Below are 19,630 nucleotides of genomic sequence, written 5' to 3' on the forward strand. Positions count from 1 at the left end.
ACTTGCACTCATTCACGTGAATTGTCCAGATGACAGATGACCCATGCTGGTAGTGCGATTTATATAGTGTTATTTCTAATCACCCAGACACTGACAATTTGGCTCTGAGTACCGGCAACAGGTCAGAAGTGGCTGTACTGCGTACCGGTGCGCACCGGCCATTTTCAAGCACTTCTTTGCTGGATATAGTAAATCATGACAAAACCAACACATCATTAGATAAATGGTATATGCTTCATTTCATGATAAGTGTGTCATTATTCAGATTTAAAACGTTCAGCCCTAATATATATAGTAAACTATGAATAAACTATAAACTAATAGTTTGGTAATGATTTGTAAGCACTTTATTAGTGCACGCTTAGAAAGTGTTTCCATTATTTATTTTAATTGTACATTTTTATGATTTTGTTAATTATTAGCTTGTCATTAAACTCATGAACCCCCTGCAGTTTCTTCATGAACACCAGTTTGGGAAACCTTGATGTAATGTTTAATGCATTTCATGCTGTTAATAATGTGAGTTAGGTCAAAAGTAATCTAAATGTAATCAAAAACATTATATTACCTAACATGTGTAATGTAATGGATTACATTACTAACTACAATTTGTGTCTTGTAATGTGGAATCAGTAGTGGACTGTCAACTGTGTGTTGATACTAAAGTATGTTCTTCTGTTCCCCACCTAGTGGATGTTGTGAGAAGTACATAAAATGAATTTACATTTTTAAAAGCGCACCTGCAGAATACTGCTTGTCCATTGGATGCACAAGTAGGAAAGAGTAAATCATCCATAAAAACTCTGTCATACTATTCTGACATACTATTCTGCAAATGCACTATTTTTCCTTTTACTTGTTTGATTCCTGAAATCTGGATTTGTGAACGAATTGTTTGATTCGATGATTCATTCATAATACAGACACCTACTGGCACAATGACAGCTTGAGTCACTGTCAAACAGTGATGCACAGAATGGCAGAGTGATACAAACAAAGAAATGTGTCAGTGCTGTTGGTGTGTCATAACCTGTCAGATTTGAGGATGCTTGTACAATGTTAAACAGTGATCACAAGTGAATAATAAGAACCTCAGCAATCTTTTTACAAATAAATCCTCAGTAATGTTTGCTAAATGCACACTCACCACCTCCACTGAGCAGCTTTCTGACTCTGCGCAGAGTGTTTTCAGAGACCACAGGAAGTTCACCGTCAGTGGCTCAGTCTGTTCCCAACAGCTTATTAACAGGTGTACTTTGATGCTTTTTTTCAGAATCAGGGCTTCTCGGAGCATGTTGTCAATGCGTGACCAGTACCTGTTAAAGTACATAGAGTAAACATCAGTAATACGCTATACAGTTACTACTGTGAACAGTGCTGTAAATCAAGTAGTACGATGGTGACTAGTAATTGGGTTGAGACTGTGTGTCATCAGACAATTAATGAGAGTAGGAGTGACATGACATTCACTGTTCAGGTAAATGGATTTAAAAAGAATTGCATCCCAAGTTCCCATGAGCCACTTTCAGATTAGCATTGTCCAAATGCTGTCCAAATGCTGTAGCAACCCCATCTGGTGCCAATATCCTGATAGAATACATTTGCAAGCATGATATAAGCTGCAGGTATTATATGGCAACATTAATGGTAGATATTTTGGTCATTTAACAGGACTCACCTGGGTTGGCTGCGGTTGAGCAATGGTAAATAGTTGGTTACAGAGATGTAGATAAATGTCTCAGCCTCTTGAATGACTTTGTTAATGGCCTCGAGGTCTTTCGTCCGTTTTTTTGGGCAGAAAACATCTGGAGAACTCTAGCACAACAAATGATAAAGGGGAAAACAAACAAACAAAAAAACAAAAAAGATCATGTGTACCCTGTGTAAAATGATGCTCTGCGTTGGTCAGTTTCACTGCTGCTGAAGCTTCGTGTTATAAAAGCACCACCAATCACGCATTACATGAGAGCTTGCAAGAACACTGCCACTGTTATTCCCTGCGCGTCCAGTACGTGACCATGAGAGCAGCAGTAATTCATCTTTCATCTCTCTTTTGAAATATAACACATCTCACAGTAAAGAATTTGATCAAGTGTAAAGCAGGCAGATGACGAGCAGAACCTTGACCGACTGCTGCTGTCACGCTCTTCCAGAAGCTGCGGTCTTTGATAAACAGCTCTTGTTCATTTTCTGTGAGGACTTCATTGATCGAAAAGGATATTAAAAGCAATGCAAACTTTAATCGATGGAAACTTACATCTGTTCATTTATAATAGCAAATCTCTCTTCTATAAACGGTGCCGCAAATGAACATTGTTAATCATGCGTTTCTAAGCCTGTCTCTCTCCGCTCTATTTATACTGTAGTGTGCCTTCAGTAACAAACATATTAAACATGATTAGAGCGAGACAAATCAAATGAAGGATCATTTCTGTGCACCAGGACTTTTTTCTGCTTCCACTATATTTCAGTGACATTAAAAAATAAGAAATAAATAATAAAAACTCAACTCACAGAAATGTATGCTTGTGCTTTAGTGTCATTCAGATGGAGCTGAAGGTTCTCGTCTCTGTTATTCAGAGCGTTCAGTTTCTTGGACCATATTGACGGCAAAAACTCTTTATACTGCAGTTGCCAGTAGAGGCTGAATATCCTGTGCAGGTCCAACACCAGACAGCTGCAGTTATAAATAATGACGCCCAACTCTTTCATCTGTGAAAATAACACATCACCTCACTCACCAGACCAATGATTTATTACTAACCATGATGAAGAACATGCCATATCACACAGCTCCAACATACTTTAAAAACAACTTACTTTAAAAAAGAAGCATATTTATAAATTTGTATTTAACTATAGAGTTGTTCTTTACCGTAGACAGTGACCTCCAATCCATGCCGGCACTTCCTATGTACATGTGCTTCCTGTCCACCACCCAGAAGGAGGAGTTGAGCTGCCCTTTAGTGAGGGCTGTCATGTTCAGGTAATGCACATCTGCACCTGGATGGTCAATGAACAAATAGTCAGCTATAATTCGCTGTTAGATAATCAATAGAAGTGGTTCTCAAATGGACCTTTCTCACATTTCTGGGTTTGTCATAGCGGAAGTCGTCTTAGTTGGGTAAAATCCAAGAGCAGTGAATGGGACAGTACCACAAATATTCCTGTTTGCTCAAATAGCAAAAGAGAAACTACACAATAGTGTTTTTTTACGACTTTCACTCAAAGGAAAAAAATTGAGAGGGACTGATCTGAATGTCAAATTTACCGTCGCTCCCATGGACGTGGCATTAGAAACACCCTCGAATAGCGGTAACTAGTTTTTTGGTAACTTGATGAAAAGGTGATATAATACAAAGTATAGTGTTAAAAATCAAAATATAAAAAACTTTAAAGGATTTATGATGATGATGTCCGTTAAAACGCGTCATCACAGGCTTGTGAAAAGGGTCCATTTTTTAGACCGGGGTCTCCAACCCTGCTCCTGGAGAGCTACCATTCTACAGATTTCAGCTCCAACCTCAGTCAAACACACCTGAAGCAGATAATCAAGGTGTTCAGGGCTACTTTCTAATTACAGACAGCTGTGTTGGAGCAGGGCTGGAACTGAAGTCTGCAGGGTTGGAGATCCCTGGTTTAGACTAATGCTGGGTTCACACTAAAAGATTTTTAAAATCTTATAAGATCTTCAAAATGTGAGAGACCATAAAAACCTAGATTTAACTGTTTCGCTCCTATAGTGTGTGGTGTGCCACGATTTGACAAAGACAGCACACCACACACCAGATTTTCAACCGGAGTCCCGACTGTGAACACAAGAAATCTTGCAAAATCTCTTGAGATTTGTGGATAAACATCACACAACAGTTCTATAAGATCTTTATTTCAACGAGACAGTTGGCAAGTCTTTGCATCTTGTTTATTCAAATTGGACATGCAATATTGTTTGGAAAAAGGTTTGGTTAATAGCTAATCAATATTTACTGTAATTACAAACAAGGTTAAGGAAGTATCATCCAAAATTCCGCACAGGAATTACCCAGCAAAATATTATTTGATCAAATTTAAATTTAAAGTAGCTAACACTGGGTGTGTTAAATGCTAAACAATACTCGGCCAAGAAAGATGGTGATGGCCTTGTATATATACACTACATGACTGGATACAGCTGTGAGCGTGACAGGTGTGGTGGAACATGGGAAATGTAGTCCGGGGTGTGGCGCAACAGTCTGTGTAATGTGAAAGGCAAAGTGGCGAGTGTGGCGTTTGTCCTCGGGGTTCCCCCCACACATCAGGATTTCTGATCATAAATATTCAACATGTTTAATATTCACGATTCGCGATCGGGGTGCCTCCAACAATCTTCCGAGCTGATTCATTCACTCTTAACACACCTCACACCACAGGAAAATCTGATAAGATAATCTTTAAAACCACCAAGGGGTGAAATCAGCCCCAAATCAGCCCAATTATCTTGTGGTGTGTACACAGCTTAAGTGCTATCACGTGCATGTGTTCATTAAGCGGTTGGAACTTGGAAGTGATAAAAGTATGTCAAGTACACCAAAAGTTTGTAATCAATTTCTTAGCTGCTATTACTGCAGACTGTTGCACCATTATTTGTTTTAACTTTCTTTTTGAACTTGAATGAAAGATCTATGGTTACATCCTGGTGTGGTCAACATTTACATTTACTTAAAGATAATGTTGAACAAAATGAACTGGATTGGTTGCCTCACATGTCAATCAGAAGACCTCGTCAAGATATCTATTTGTTAACGACACAGTGTTGACACATAGGGCCACCAGTGTTAAGCCAGTCATCTCTCCTTACTCTGTTTATGTGGTAAGTGAAATTTTATGTTCTATAATGTAACAGGTTACCGCTAGCTAACCATGTTAAGTGCTAACCTTTAGTGGCTCGCTTCATTTTATTAGAACGTGTTTTTTTTTCGTGCCTTTCTGAATACAGACACCCAAACCCCCACCGATGTCATCGTCCATCACAAAGTTTTATTATAAACATCGTCTGATGCCAATTTGCTAGACATTGCCCAACCCTAATCTGCATTTCATTCTTTCTATGTGTGTGGATATATACACTGCAGCAGTGTATATTCTTACACTCAGCAGCATACATTTATCGCCTTTTATTGTCCATGTCTTATGTCTCCTGGTTTGTGGTGGGGGTATTTCATATTTGTTATATGTGCAGCAGCAGTATTTTTTACATGCTCACGGCAGCATGTCTGTAGATTTATAGGCAGTAGCAAATCTCAGTACTTGCTCTGCCGCAGCAGCAGTAAATCAGATCTACATATTTTTTCTAGTGCAGTTTTTACCTTTTTTTTTTTACCTTTTGAAATGATGAGAAAATTAGACAAAGAAATGACTTTTAAAGTGCTTTATCTTGGTGTTCTTCAGGATCGCCTCCTTAGTAAAGCAATACCCTCACACATAATTAGTTACTAGGCCAGTATAGCTGAGCTACTTTGGTGGGATCCCAAAACACAAGAGTCCAGTGCCCTCATACAAAGACCTTTGTCCTTTGTTTTGTCATGACTCCACTTTCTCCTGATTCATTGAGTCCTGCAAGATTCCAGGCTCTCCTACTTCTCCAGACACCCCACTCAAGCCTTCTCCTATGTCCCATCTTGAGTCCCTGAGCTTATTCTTAAGATTTCAGCTCATCCCAATTTGGATGGCTTTATTTCTCTCAAGTTTTTCTATGAAGTCTTTAAAGCCACCAGTATCTCCCTCATACCATCTGTCTCTGACCCATAATTAGCTATACCAAGTCACTTCTCTCTTTTCTCACTACTCCTCCCAAGCCTCCAGTAGTCCTAGTTTCCCTGCTTTGTCTCCTATCATTGCTCGCTAGTGGTCCTTCTTAGATTTTCAGGAATCCTTCCAAAGCCTGTCATCTTCAGCTATCTATCTGAGCAGATGAGGGCCAGGGAGAATCTTAAAGCAGTAGGACAAAGCTCAAGGATCCACTGGAAACTTGGAGATGTGGATAAATCTGGGAGTGGACCTAAGAAGAGTTTTATTTATTGCTCTGTTAAACTGTATTGCTGGTTTGATTGGAGGTTTATTTGGGTCACTGATTAGAGCAGGGGTGTCCAATCCTGTTCCGGTAGATCTTCAGGCTCATCTGTAATTATCAATTGCTACCGACGAGATTAATTGTGTGGCTCAAGTGTGTTTGATCACGGATGGACCTGAACTTTGGGCACCTCTGGATTCATGGAGTAAACAGTTAATAAACTTAGCAAATACCTGTGCCTTTGCTTCTTTACACTTAGTCCAAACACAGAAAGTCTTACGAGATTGTTTTGTTAGACAGTGGATGCTAAGTAAAATCATACACTTACCATTCTGAGCGAGTACCTTGAGCTCTGAGGAATTAGTCAGTCCACTGACCACCCTCAAACTGATTGAGCGAGACTGCAAACTCATCAACTTCTGGAGTAAGATCTGACCCTAAGGAAGAAACAGTTACATTTAAATGTAGTCACACTGGGATGAATCTAGCTCTGTTTAAAAGAAACTCTCTCAGACGTAATCAGCAGATCTGTTGACTCTCTGGTATGTTGGATGTTACCTGTTTGGCCTGGGGAGGTTTTGACTCATACTCTGTAGAGTTCAGTGCCCACCATGGTGACGCAATCTCAACTGATCGATGTGCTTGCTCCAAAAGCTCACGGAGACCAGCGGCCAGTGAAACTGTGTCCTTATATGTAATGGACAGATCTTCTGGAATATTCTCCACAAGCACAACACTGTGAACACAAGAGAATCTGTATTCGGGCAGGATTCACTGAGAGCAGATATTACAAGGGCAAAGATTTTCCCACCAAATGCAACATAAGTGCTGTTATTTGTCAAAAGTTTTTAATTTAATTTTCCATAGGGTTATGTGGGCGTGTGGTATATTATCCGCTTGTTAAGCTCTGACATGTTGACCAGTAATACTGTTTCCAGGTCCAAACTGCTACTCTGTTTCAGGTGAGAATACTCAACAGACATTTATAAGCACTATTCATTCAGCTAACTCAGAGTTTACACTACAGTTTCCGGACTCACAACGTCCCAGATGCCAATATTTTAAGAATTCAGGAAATGAGTCACTGTGTGGCCAATTAAGAGTTCGGTTAGCACAATGAGTTTTCAGTAGTACTGAAGCCCACCATAAGTATATATATATATATATATATATATATATTAGCATTTTTAGTTGTTTGCTTTTGGGATCTGAAGGAGTGTGTGAACCTGGAAACGGTGATATGTAGTGTCAGACTTAACAACAGGACAGCTGTGCATAGCTGATGAATTGCCACTGTGTGTACAAAAATGCCATAGTGACACCTCTAAGATTTTACTAGATTACAAAATTACATATAGTTATGTGTATTTGTCATCCTGACAGTGATTCAGCACAAGAAATCTTTATCTGGCTGCAATAGACAGAATCAGATCACAGAGACATGGAATACACAGATCAATAGGAGAAACAAAACACCTGGATGACAAGACACAGTGGGCCTACAAACACAACAGAGAACAGCATATACCAATGGAAATAATGCAATAATAAATACAATACAAGTGTAAACAATGATTATGAATACACACATACATACATAAATGTATGTATATTATGGTGGCTTGCCAGCATTGCCTTAAGCAAGTGTCCTGGTCACGTGGGCTCGTGAAGCGAAGAAATCAGTTGCACCCATTCCCTATTTGCCATAATCCGGAGGAGAGACCCATGGTAAGGTGGAGCCCCTGTAAAGTGAACATGTTCTCCTAAATGACACTAATGTCTCATTTTTTATCATGTCCAAATTAAAGTCTGAAAACAATGGTTATATGAAACATGTTATTTTACATTTTGCTTTTAAACGTACTATGGAAGTGAACTCCAGGTTCTCCTCCATAATTAAAACAAAATTACAAATATTACACATTCATCTTCTCAACTTAAGAAGAATTGCAGACAGCGGACGCTAATGCAAACAGAATTCACAGGAGGGTTGTGGTGGTCTAGTGGTTAAGGATGTTGGCTGTGAAAGGTCCCGGGTTCAATTCAGGAAATGAGATTTACTGAGGTCCCAGTTGTGCATTACCACCATCACTCGAACTCCAACACTTAAAGCATCATTAGTGGCTCCAGAGGGATTTTACTACTCTCTTGTACTGAAAGTGGCCTCAGATGAGAAGCGCCTGCTAATGTTTTTTTTTCTACTGCTACAGCATGTAGATTTGATCATAGTTCCTATCCTGTTACAGCGCCTGTATATTGAGTCTGTGTAATGGAATATCTTAAAAGGACACTTTACCCGCACCCTGTCCAGGACTAAATAGCTCCAAATCAATACTCTCTGTAAATCATATCTTTACAAACCCCTATAATTAAGACCATACAAGTTAGCCATTTAAAAAAACAAAGCAAATAAATAAATAAAACAGACAAAAGATTGTGTGCAAGATCAGGATTTGGTGCTTTTAGCAATAAACTGCTTCCCTCGTGGCCAGGTTTGTTTAGAGTTTAAAAACAAAACAATATGAAAGAACAATGTCTTATGACAATTATACAGTGCTGAACTACATAAAATATGTTATGTCATCAGTAAACATCATTCAAACACATTTACAACATTTCTCAAAATATCTTCACATTAAAGTCTTCTAAAGTCATCTATGTGATGGAATGCTAGAGTGACTCTATGAACATCCTCTGGAAGAATCACGCAGGTATTTAACACTACATTTACATACATTCTTTTAACAGTTTTTTTTTCCCAAAGTGACTTAACAATGAGGAACACAACAAGCAATTAGGAGCCAACAATATCAGCAGTTCACGACGGCAAGCTTCAAGCGAATTAGTAGACAAGCTACGGCAGAAGAGAAAGTGAAGATAAATTGTTGTTTATTCCAGTGGTAGTCCTGAACGCTAGTGTTTGGAACTAAAGAAGAATAATGTGATAATACCACAGAGTGATTTGTTGAGTCATTGCATGCATTTGTGATGACACAGAGAAAAATGCTGTGTGAGAAAGCTCAAAACATGTGCAGATGAAAGCTTGAGCAGCAAGGCAGGACCTTGAAGAGCAGTGGCATTTACAAGGAGCTGACCAACCTGTTCAGGATATTATTCATGGACAAACAGCACACTGTAAGCATGTTTGAAGGTGTCATCGTCTGCTTCGACAGCTGACCTAGACCAACGCAATGAACTGATCCATTAGAGCGCCTCTATGTATTGCAAAGGAATTTCTTAATGGGACATTCAATTTGTTGCCATCTTTCGGAAAGGGCATGGGGAATATATCATTGCATGAGTATGTGTGCGTGAACAGATCTCGTAAGTTTCTCCTCTTCTTCTTTAGTGAATGTGTCTGCTTTGTCAGTTGCGGTTTTCATTAACGCAAAGCTTGCACTGCTAGAGGAACTGACTGCTGCAAAAAGACAGATTACCATCTAGAATTCTTGCAGACTTTCTCAATGTCTGCCATCAGGGTGATGGATTGCTGGCAAAAACACAGGAGAGAACCCAAGAGAGTGCTTGTAAGGCCTGATGACCTTTCCTATGAATTTAGAATGGCCTTTCTAGAATGTAATAAAAAGACGGAGGGCTCGTTCTTGAATCTTCTGACAGGACGAGAACTCTTTGCACTGCTACCTGACAGTTATTAGGCATTTGGGTTTCCTTCAATAAGGCAAAGCAGATAATAGAGTCCAATTCTCTTTAACCGTTTGTTTTCAAAAGACATTTCACACTGGTCTTCCACAAAGTCCTCTTTGCACTGTTGCACTAGCAGATCCTCAGTTGTGGCTATGGAAATGTACATTTACACATGGCCTACTAAACAGGGCAGGCTCAGTTGAGTGATCCATTTACCACAGATCCCAGAATAGTCTTGACTGCTTAGGGTCCATGAATGTTAATGATTCTTCTCCATTGTCTTGGCAGTGTTGACTCCTGTCAGCATCAATCTGATTCAGCCAAACCTCTTTCAAATACAGCGACACCATCCTCTGGCTTAATAGCAGCCCTATATGATGCTATATTATATTCATTGGCAACTTTGTCTTAGTTACAAATACGCTATTTTAGAAGACTTTTGCCTCAAGGAGTCCTTTTGTAGGATCCATACACAGACAGCTTTGTACCAGGATTGTAAACCAGATGTATATAAAATGCAGTTTATCTTTGCTATTGTCAGTTTTGTCCTCTATGTTGCATTCAAATGTTATTATGGAAGAAGTGTAATGCAGTACATTGCTTTTGATAGTTTTTGTTCTGCAAAATTTGTTCAGCAATATATTTTGTTTTCACTGGTCAGTGTGGGTTCACTGATTTCACTAAAATGAGTCAAATTGCTTCCAGAGTCACTGGAGGTTTGCTTGTTGTAAAACATGAGCTTGATTCTGAGTCTGGATGATCATCCCTAGGCACCGAAGCTGATGTTTCAAACTCTACAAACATCATTAATTTGGCCATGAGCAGCTGCTTCTTTTTTACTGAGCTGCTGTAAGTTTAGCCTTGTCCATGTCCAGGGTATGTGTCTCAAGTAAAGCAGCAGCTTATGTCTTTTTGCTTGTACATGGCCAGATGAAATACTCTTTGATGCTCTGCTGAAAGTGGTCAGTACATTATCCTGAGGTTCTACTTCATGTAGCTGCACCTTTGTTCCCACATTGGGCCTGTCCTACATCTGTTTGAACATGTTTTCCAGAGATTTAGTGTTTGATGAGCTTATATTATCCATCCATACAGCATTCAACTCCTTTCGAAAATCAACAAAGTTCTGAACTTCTGGCTCGTATCAGTCCAGCCACTCAGCGTATTTCTCACCCTCAGGGAGCAAGGAGGCATGCAAATGGTTAAATTCATTCAGTGAATTCATTCATATTCATATCATATTCATAACAATAACAATAATGCACGGTGAGTGAGTTTTGCTTACCGGCAGGTACTGCTACATTTTTCTTCGACGATATCGTCCTCGTCATCCCCCCACACATCTACAGCAGAGAATATTAATGCTATCAGGACAGCACAGCAGCACACCAGCGCAAAGATCACAATGCATTTGTGCTGAGACTGCAAGAAACAAGAGGAAGAAGCAAAAACACTCATTCAGAGCTAGAATTTGTATATGAGAAACTGCTTTGCCTTGGAGACAGATAGTCAATCTATATGCAGAAGGAAGCAATTCAGCTAAAAGTTTAAAGTTTATCCACAAATGTAAAAGAGTGGATAGTGTCCAAATCCAAATTCCAAATTCCCTGGTTATCACATACTAATCCAAGCAAATCAGTTTTATTGTCACAGCACAAGTGCTGTGGTAAGTGAAATTCTTGAGAACATCTCCAGACAGTGTGGAATACAATTTACATACTTACAGATGATACACAGATGACACTGCACAATATACAATTAGATAAATACAATATACATAGTATATAATTAGACATACTTGACAGTTAACAAAACACATTATACACGATATGTACACAATATACACTATATATATATATACGTCAAGTACAGATAGTGCACATACTGCTGTATGGATGAGCACTGGATTGGTAATCGGGTGATAGGAGACAATTATTGTATTGAAGTGCGGTGTTTGCTGCAGTAGAGTCCAGTATGTTGAACTGTGTTGTTAGTGTTAAAGTACAGTGCAAGATATAGGATATAGTGGAGATATGCTGTGGGGGTGTATCAGTTCTGAGGAAAAAAGCTGTCGTTTCGTTGGGACCAAAATTCTGAGCAATCTGTGGGACAGGTAGTTGGAATCACTCTTGATCCTCCAGGCTTTACTCATACACTGCCTGGTACAGATGTCCCGGTGAGAGGGAAGCAATGAAGCAAACGGCCAGTTTGCGTGACTCTCTGCAGAGCTTTGTGCGGTGCACAGAGAGCCCCCTATGCTCGATGGCTGAATCTGGATCCTCCGCAGACATCCAGGTTTGTGTGAGGCAGATTCTGCAGCAGTTCCTTGCTTCTTGTTGATAGTAGATGTGTGCCCGCAGATCACAGAGTTTGCTGTCCAGTGACTGAATGTAGTCAGTAAAATGGATGGGAAAGGAGGTCATTTTCCAGCTGCATTTAGGGCTCTGATACAGTGTCTGTAGACAAAGCATCAACGTTCAAGAACTCAAAGTCTGGTTTGTGGTGCAATTTTTAAAAGTGGTCACATCCAGCATGAAAAACAATAAAGTAAAATAGACAAAAAAATGCAACTTTTTTTGGAGCTTGCAACATGGCTGTCATCTAAGGTGACCACCTGGAATAGCGTGGTGGCGGGACATAGATGTGATTTTGCGGGACAATGCGGGACACGTGTGAGACTGATACATTTTCTACTGTTATGCTATGTAAATGCTGGTTACATCCGTTGTCATATGTGCTGATCTGTGTTTCTGAGCGTGCACATGTAAGCGAGAGAAAGCGTGTCTTTTCTATGAAACTAAAGAGAAACCTGCGAGAGAAGAGATTTGTGCTTTTTGATGCGGCCCGCCTTACAATAATGCGCTCTAGACATCTGTCATTAAAATAATACCATTGAAACTGCCTCAAACTAGCTATTAAAATAAGAAGAAAGTTGCGTCCAAAAGCTGCATAGATTTTTATTTTTTGAATGGGGAATATCGTGTTTTTCCGTGTACGTTCGACCACTTCCGTCTGTGGTTTTAGATCACTTGATGAGGTCCGCAAATCCTTTGCGCAGAAACTATGCCGCAAAAAAGAATAAATAAAAAGCTTTCTTAAAAAGGAAAAACAACGCATGGATGTTTTTTAATATAACTGTTAAAAATTCAAAAGACTGATGAAAATGACATTTTCTCAATATGCGACGTGCAGGACAAGGGGTGAAAATGCTGTGCAGTACAACACAAAGCGGGACAGGTGGTCACCCTACTATCATCTTTGGCACCATCTTGAAAGTACATTTAGTACAAACACCTTTACAGCACTGTGCAAAAGTCTTTACAACATGTTTGCAACATTTTTTTAAGATGCATACTGTCAGTAGAAAATGATTGGGAATTATATTTGTTTCTAATGCTTTTTATTTATTGTTAAATGTGGTGGAGGAGATGAAGGGTGTGGGGATCCTCCAATATGAATTTTGTCTAGAGACTCCAAATGTCCAGAACTGGCCCTGTGCTGCTACTGTCTGTGAATGGTGGGGTGTAGCCACATATTACATTTCGACATGGGCAGAGTTTCAGACCAGTTTCTGAACAGCTATGTTGATGAATTGACCTAGAGAATTCATAATTGAGTTCAAGGAGACATTATATGAAACGAGTGCCATTTACCTACATTTACCTCATAAAACCTACAACTTAAAATATATGTTCTTCCAAAAAACACATTTGCCCACCTCAGGCACAAAATCCTTAATATTAATATTAATATTACCCTTTTTATTCAGGCAAAAAAAAATTTTTTTCCTATCAACAGAAATTGCATTTTTTTATTATTAGATTTTTTGTCTTGAAAAAAGAATTGGACGTTTCAGTGGCCTCATTGTTTGTACTGAAAAAATCCAATTTATTTAAAAAATACAAATAAATGTACATGTATTGAATTAGTCCACACTAATTCAACATCATTCAACATTCATTTATGTAACATTTCATTTCCTTTCTATAAACTTTTAACAAAATGATCCTGTGACGGGGTGGTAACTGATGTGACGGGGTGGTTCACCGTGACAGGGTGGTATGGACAAGTCATGTACTCCGTATGTAAAAACAGTTACCATCAATGATAGGCCTGCTTCTTGTTCTCTACGTGTCCATTTATTAATAATCCTAACTGTGCACTACCTTGACCGGCTTTCTCTTTTCTCTTCTTGTTCTGCTTCCTCCACTTTTTATGCAGCTGATGATGGTGAGTGATGAGTGACTGAAAGAGATATGAGTGAGTAATGAGTGAGTGAGCGAAACAGGGTAGTGTTAACAATAAATAATAATAAAATAAGTTGATTAGCCTACATTAGAATCCTTGATTTCACACATCCTCACATTCAAACAAGCAGAACCACCCCATTACATCCCTTACCACCACATCACAATAAAACATGACAGGCTGGTATGTGATAGGGTGGTAAATTTCATCCCAAAATGGCCACAGATGTCACCTAGCATACATGCATTCAAAGTGAAATATAATTTTCTTTGCATTAATCTATCTATTCTGCATGAATTGTTAGTGTGACGGGGGGGGGGGGGTAAATCAAAAGGAGGGCCACACACAAATCATAAAATGTTTACAAAAAAAATGAGGATTTTTTTTTTCTATAAATATGTCTTCTATAAACAGGGACGCACATATAATCTTCAAAATAATAAATGTTTGGGAAGAAAAACAAACCTTATTTGGTGATATTTTAGATGCAAATGTCATGTTAGTACGGACATGTGAAACTGGCTATGTGCTAATGAAAAATTATTAAAAAGTAGTATGCTGCTCTTTAAGAAAAGTATTTTATCATATATCATGTTAACACTAACACTTGAATGAAGAACTTTAAGCTTTGGAAACACACTTTGGGGCATTATTGTGCCTTATGCATCTCATCAAATGTTGCAGAGCCAAATGGCACCCGTTTCAAGGAATGACTTAAGCATTAGAGGTTTTGCGTATATGTGTCATTCCCTCCATAGTTGTTGGAACCCAGAAATCACTGAAGAAGAGATAATCAAACTCATCTTAAAATATATATTCTATCACTGCAGGAGTGAAATCTCAACAGCCTTTTGCCAGTCAAGTCCTCTGCAGCAATGGACAGACAAGCAGCGGCGACGCCATTCATCTCCCCCCAATCCACTGCCCAGTAACGTAACAGAAACAAGTCCTTGAAATGGTTAAAACAATGCAAATGTCAAACAAAATCTGAGTGGTGTTTTATTACATAAACTATTATTATATTATAAAACTAAAACTAAATTAAAGGTTAGAAAAAGAGTAAGAGAATTAATTTGGGCGGTTAAACTCAGCACACTCCACTAATCAGTATGTAAATGAACGTACAGTGAAATGTCTGCGTTATGAATGAACAGGTTTAGTCATTACAGACACATCATCCAGCATCCTGATATAACTACTCTCCCTCAAAAATAAGCACACTAAGAGAAGTATTAATGGATCCATAGTTACTAACACCTCTGGTCCTCAGACCTGTCCCACTGTGAACACCTGAATCCAACAGAACGACAACAAAAACTCAAGACTAGTGTGCAGTTTTCAGAAGAAGAATTACCAGGTTGGGAACAAGCACCATTGCACTTGCCAGATGTACAACCCCTGGGATGGACCAACGTGGATGTCCAGGTAAATAACCGTTACTGGGTAGTGCCTGTTGTAATCATGTCTGAAGAAATGCTTGTTTTCCAGTAACATTGGACTTACATACTTTCTGTTCTGCAGTGGGTTCCACATTGATGTAACAACCTACTGATTCAGACCTAATGAGAAACAAAGATTTCCTTTTAATGGTGGCTTCCAGAAGTTGAATTAGTGGTGACTTGAGCAGCCAGTGTCTTTATTAACAGTCATGTGTAGCTATAAACAATAAAAAGCTATTAAGCCACCAGAACGGTAGGATTATTGGTGATTAACAATGCATAATATGGTGCTGTGATCTAACACTATTAAGTACAGAGAGCCCAGATTCAACAGCTACTAATAAATAATTTACCCCTTTAACACAGCAGCCTGTGTGCTGTGAGCAGCTCTGAATAACAAGTGTAAAAGATCCTCACAGGCATTAGAGGTAAAGTGAAGTCATCAGGTGCAGCACTGTGCTAATGGTACTAAACAACTTTTGGGAAATGGGCATTTCTATTAACTCAATCTGAGAAATATTGTGTTCCTGCTGCTTTGACCACATGCTGATAATTGCAGCTTGTCTCTCTTCCACTTGTGTTCAGTTTTTCTACAGATTTGCCTAAGAGCATTATTACTATAGCATGGCTGGGGTTGAGATTCAAGATATTTAAGTCTGAGTAGGGAAAAAATATTCATAATGTTCAAAATGCAGAATTAAAATTACAGCCCTTATCTCCTCTGTGCCTCAAAAATAGAAGATAATGGAAAAGCTACAAAAGCCTCTGAAAAAAAAATAGCTGTAGACACAACTGTTTTTTTTTTCTTTCTTTCTTTTTAATGTTGATTGATTGGTTGATTGTATTTGATGCTTTTTGAATCAGAGCTGAAAATTCGCCTGATGCTTTGTGACATTTTAGCATGAGAAATTAAACGTATTCACTTTAAGTAAGTGTGTGTGTGTGCGTGTTTGTGTGTGTGTGTGTGTGTGTGTGTCAGACCCCTTGGACTATTTGTGTTGGTTTTGCCCTTTGTCTCAACCCCGTTGGACTGTTTTGTTGGTTTCTCCCTCTTGTGTCCATATATGGTTTTTCCTGTTCCGTTCCTTGTTAAGTCATTATTGGTTAATCACCCACACCTGTCTTTGTATGGTTAGAACACCTTTATAAGTTGGATTCTGTTCAGTGTTTGGTTGTTGGATGTTAAAGTTATGTTGGCGTGTATGTTTCCCTTCTGTTCTTGTCTGGAGTTACCGTTTGTGGAATTTATTAAAGACTTTTCATTATATTACGTTGCCGTTCGTCTCATTCAACACACAGCCGTGACTGTGTGTGTGTGTGTGGCCTGCATTATGAGGGTTAGGCTTGTGTCCTCATAATGTAGTTTATACTCAGGTTTCAGTGTGTGTACCTACAATTATGAGGACATTCTTAAACTACCGTCCCAATAATTCATTTTAAAAAATGTAAAACTGCAAAATGTTTTATGTGAGGCTTACGTTTAGAGTTAGGGGCAGAAAATATAAAACCTTAACTCTTCATAAAAGTTCCTGTGCTTTGATGATAAAATGTAAAATGATTTTTTTTTTCATTTCTGACATATCTGCTCTGTAGGTTAAGCATGTTTATCCTAAATAATAAATATAACTAGAGCATCATATGTTTTACTGAGAGACAAGCTTGGTAGCAGGAGACCGTCTGCCTCACAGCAGGTTATTGACTGTAGGCTGGAAGCTTGTGATCAATAAGTCAATTAAAGCTGCATTAGGCCAGACATGGTTTCCAGTGCTTGAGCTGAACTTTGTTGCAAGGCCACAAACTCCAGAGCACACATCACAAAATCACCACTGTGGAGCACAATGTGCTGAATGTCACGGCTGTCATGGGAGGAAACTGAGTAGCGCAGATTTTACTCACTCTCCTGTCTGTGATCACTGCTCTGTGGGCTTCTACTACTAATAAAAGTTTATAAGTCAAACATATGCGTGCATCACAGTTTAATGTGTTTAGCTTGTTTTAGAAAAACAGGAGGAAAGAATATAAACATTTAATATTAGTAACCAATTAAGAGTCAGGACCATTCTTTTCCTTTAGCATATTTTCAGCGCTTTTTGGTGTGCATGTAGTGACACACTACAACACTGCTCATGCAGAACAGCCTCAAGGTCTTTGAGAGATGATGTGGAGTCAGTGCTTCAATGCTTTGACCTCCTCCTGGTGTTCATGAAGCCACTCATGCATCTAAACAGTGAGTTTGAATGCATAATAATCCTTGGACAGGACACCATTACAAGCACGCATTGTCAAGTGTCCAATACTGCTGCACGTCCAAGAGCTCTGCTGCTATACAGCATTGTTTACTGACACAGTCAATAAGTGTGCTGTCAGTTGCTTGTATATTGTTTCATGAATTTAGAACACGTTTTATTATGAAAGTTTTTAGTGAATCATGATTTGTTCGTGAAAACACGTTTCGCACACAAATCTGTGATCACAATCAGTCAGAATACTGTAGTCTATTTCTCATAAAATTTGATCAGCATCTGTTTAAATGTTGCTCAAAGGTGACATAAATGTAATGCCTACTCTAATTTACATTTCATTCATTAAAAATCCTCATTGTTTCTTTACTGTGAAGGTAAAATTCCTTACCTGGTTTCTTTAAGTAAAGGGGGGAGGGGTCATTTTACACTCTCAGTTTCACTGTAAAACATTAATGTGGTGAGAATTACTACACCACCATCAATCATTGGAGAACCCTTTTACATGGATTAGAGCAGCGTTTCCCAACCCCAGTCCTTGTACATCAATCACCAACAACAATTAAGGAGTTACAACATTTCCTCAGTTTTCTATCGATGCTTCATAATTTCAGTACCATTACTAATCCACTCACCAATCTCCTAAAAGGTCAGCCCAAATATTTGTTGTGGACTCCACCCTCCACCCAAGTTATTGGCTCAAAGAAGCATTCACCAGTGCACCCCTCCTAATTCATGCTGACCCAGAGACATCCTTCCTTGTAGAAGTCGATACCTCAACAACCGGGGTAGGTGCAGTCTGGTCTCAGCAGCAGGGGACACCACCAAAACTCCATCCATGTGCCTTTATCTCCAAGAAGCTCACCCTCTCAGACAGAAATTATGACACTGGAAACAGCGAGCTGCCCGGCGTAAAGCAGGCCCTGGAGAAATGGAGGGAGGCCAGCAGCCTTTCACCTTTCTAACCGTAAGAACCATAAGAACCTTGAGTATCTTCCTGAAGCTGAAAGAATGAACCCATGCCAAGTCAGATAAGCTTTGTTTTTACCCTGTTCAATTTCTCAGTCTCCCACTGTCCTGGATCCAAAAATGTAAAAGCCAGGTCTCTATGCTTTTGATGAGTCCCCCAACCTCACTATCAGTCCCATTCAGTTTATTAGTCCCATAGCAATTTGCTGAAGCCAATACTTTCAAAGCCACTCTGCCAGGGGGCTCCCCAGATCATACGTACCCAACAAAAACCCAACATTCCCTCTGATCAGATCAGTTAATTCCTCAGTGGGCACTGACCAACCAACTGCTGCAAGAGGGTTTGTGCAAGGATGTTTGGGTTATGCCATCTTAAAGAATCCTCCCCTTCTTTCATCTGGTAAGTTCCTCTCATTGTCCATTTCTTGGTGTCCCTGGTCGCACCTAGGAGTAGATTTTATCATGGATCTGCCCTCCTCGGATTGGTATACTTGCATTGTTGTCATTTTAAATAGATTTTCCAAGACCTGTAGTCTAATTCCTCTCAGAGGACTCCCCACCACCATGGAGACGGCTGAACTTATGTTCAATCATGTATTCTGTATTTTGGCCTCCCAGAGGACATTGTTTCAGACCATGGGCCACAATTTATCTCCCAGGTCTATAAAGCATTCTGAGTTTGTGAGGAAATTGCACATTTCTTGCAAACCTTCTGCCAAGGTCACCAGAACTCCTGGAACCGATTCCTTGCCTGGGCCGAGTAAACCCAAAACTCCTTTCATCAACCAGCTACTGGGCTCACACCCTTCCAGTGCGTCCTTGGTTTGCAGCCTCCTCTGTACCCGTGGTCCAGATGTTCCATCATTTATTCACTGGTTCCAGAAGAGTGAGAGGGTCTGGGACACAGTACATCACCATCTTCAAAAGACATTACACCACCAGAAGGGTCATACTGATGTCCGGTGGATCGAAATAGCAACTTACCTACCTGGGAAAAAGGTGTGGCTCTCCACTAAGGACATTAAGCTGCACCTTCCCAC

The 19,630-nt window shown here is 39.4% G+C and overlaps 1 protein-coding gene across 1 annotated transcript in view; it reads right to left on the bottom strand.

Annotated features, from left to right (window-relative positions):
- LOC127161241 (inactive phospholipase D5) overlaps window positions 1-19,630 on the bottom strand; it is a 39,252-nt gene that overhangs the window by 6,441 nt on the left and 13,181 nt on the right. The window contains exons 2-8 of the mRNA XM_051103882.1: window positions 10,980-11,116; window positions 6,608-6,785; window positions 6,378-6,486; window positions 2,876-3,003; window positions 2,515-2,712; window positions 1,679-1,815; window positions 1,148-1,316 (exon numbers count right to left, since the gene is read on the bottom strand). Coding sequence (XP_050959839.1) covers window positions 1,148-1,316; window positions 1,679-1,815; window positions 2,515-2,712; window positions 2,876-3,003; window positions 6,378-6,486; window positions 6,608-6,785; window positions 10,980-11,116 — 1,056 coding nt within the window. The remainder of the gene's footprint in view (window positions 1-1,147; window positions 1,317-1,678; window positions 1,816-2,514; window positions 2,713-2,875; window positions 3,004-6,377; window positions 6,487-6,607; window positions 6,786-10,979; window positions 11,117-19,630) is intronic.

This window comes from Labeo rohita, unplaced genomic scaffold (assembly GCF_022985175.1).
Source record: "Labeo rohita strain BAU-BD-2019 unplaced genomic scaffold, IGBB_LRoh.1.0 scaffold_600, whole genome shotgun sequence".
NCBI classification, from domain to species: Eukaryota; Metazoa; Chordata; class Actinopteri; order Cypriniformes; family Cyprinidae; genus Labeo; species Labeo rohita.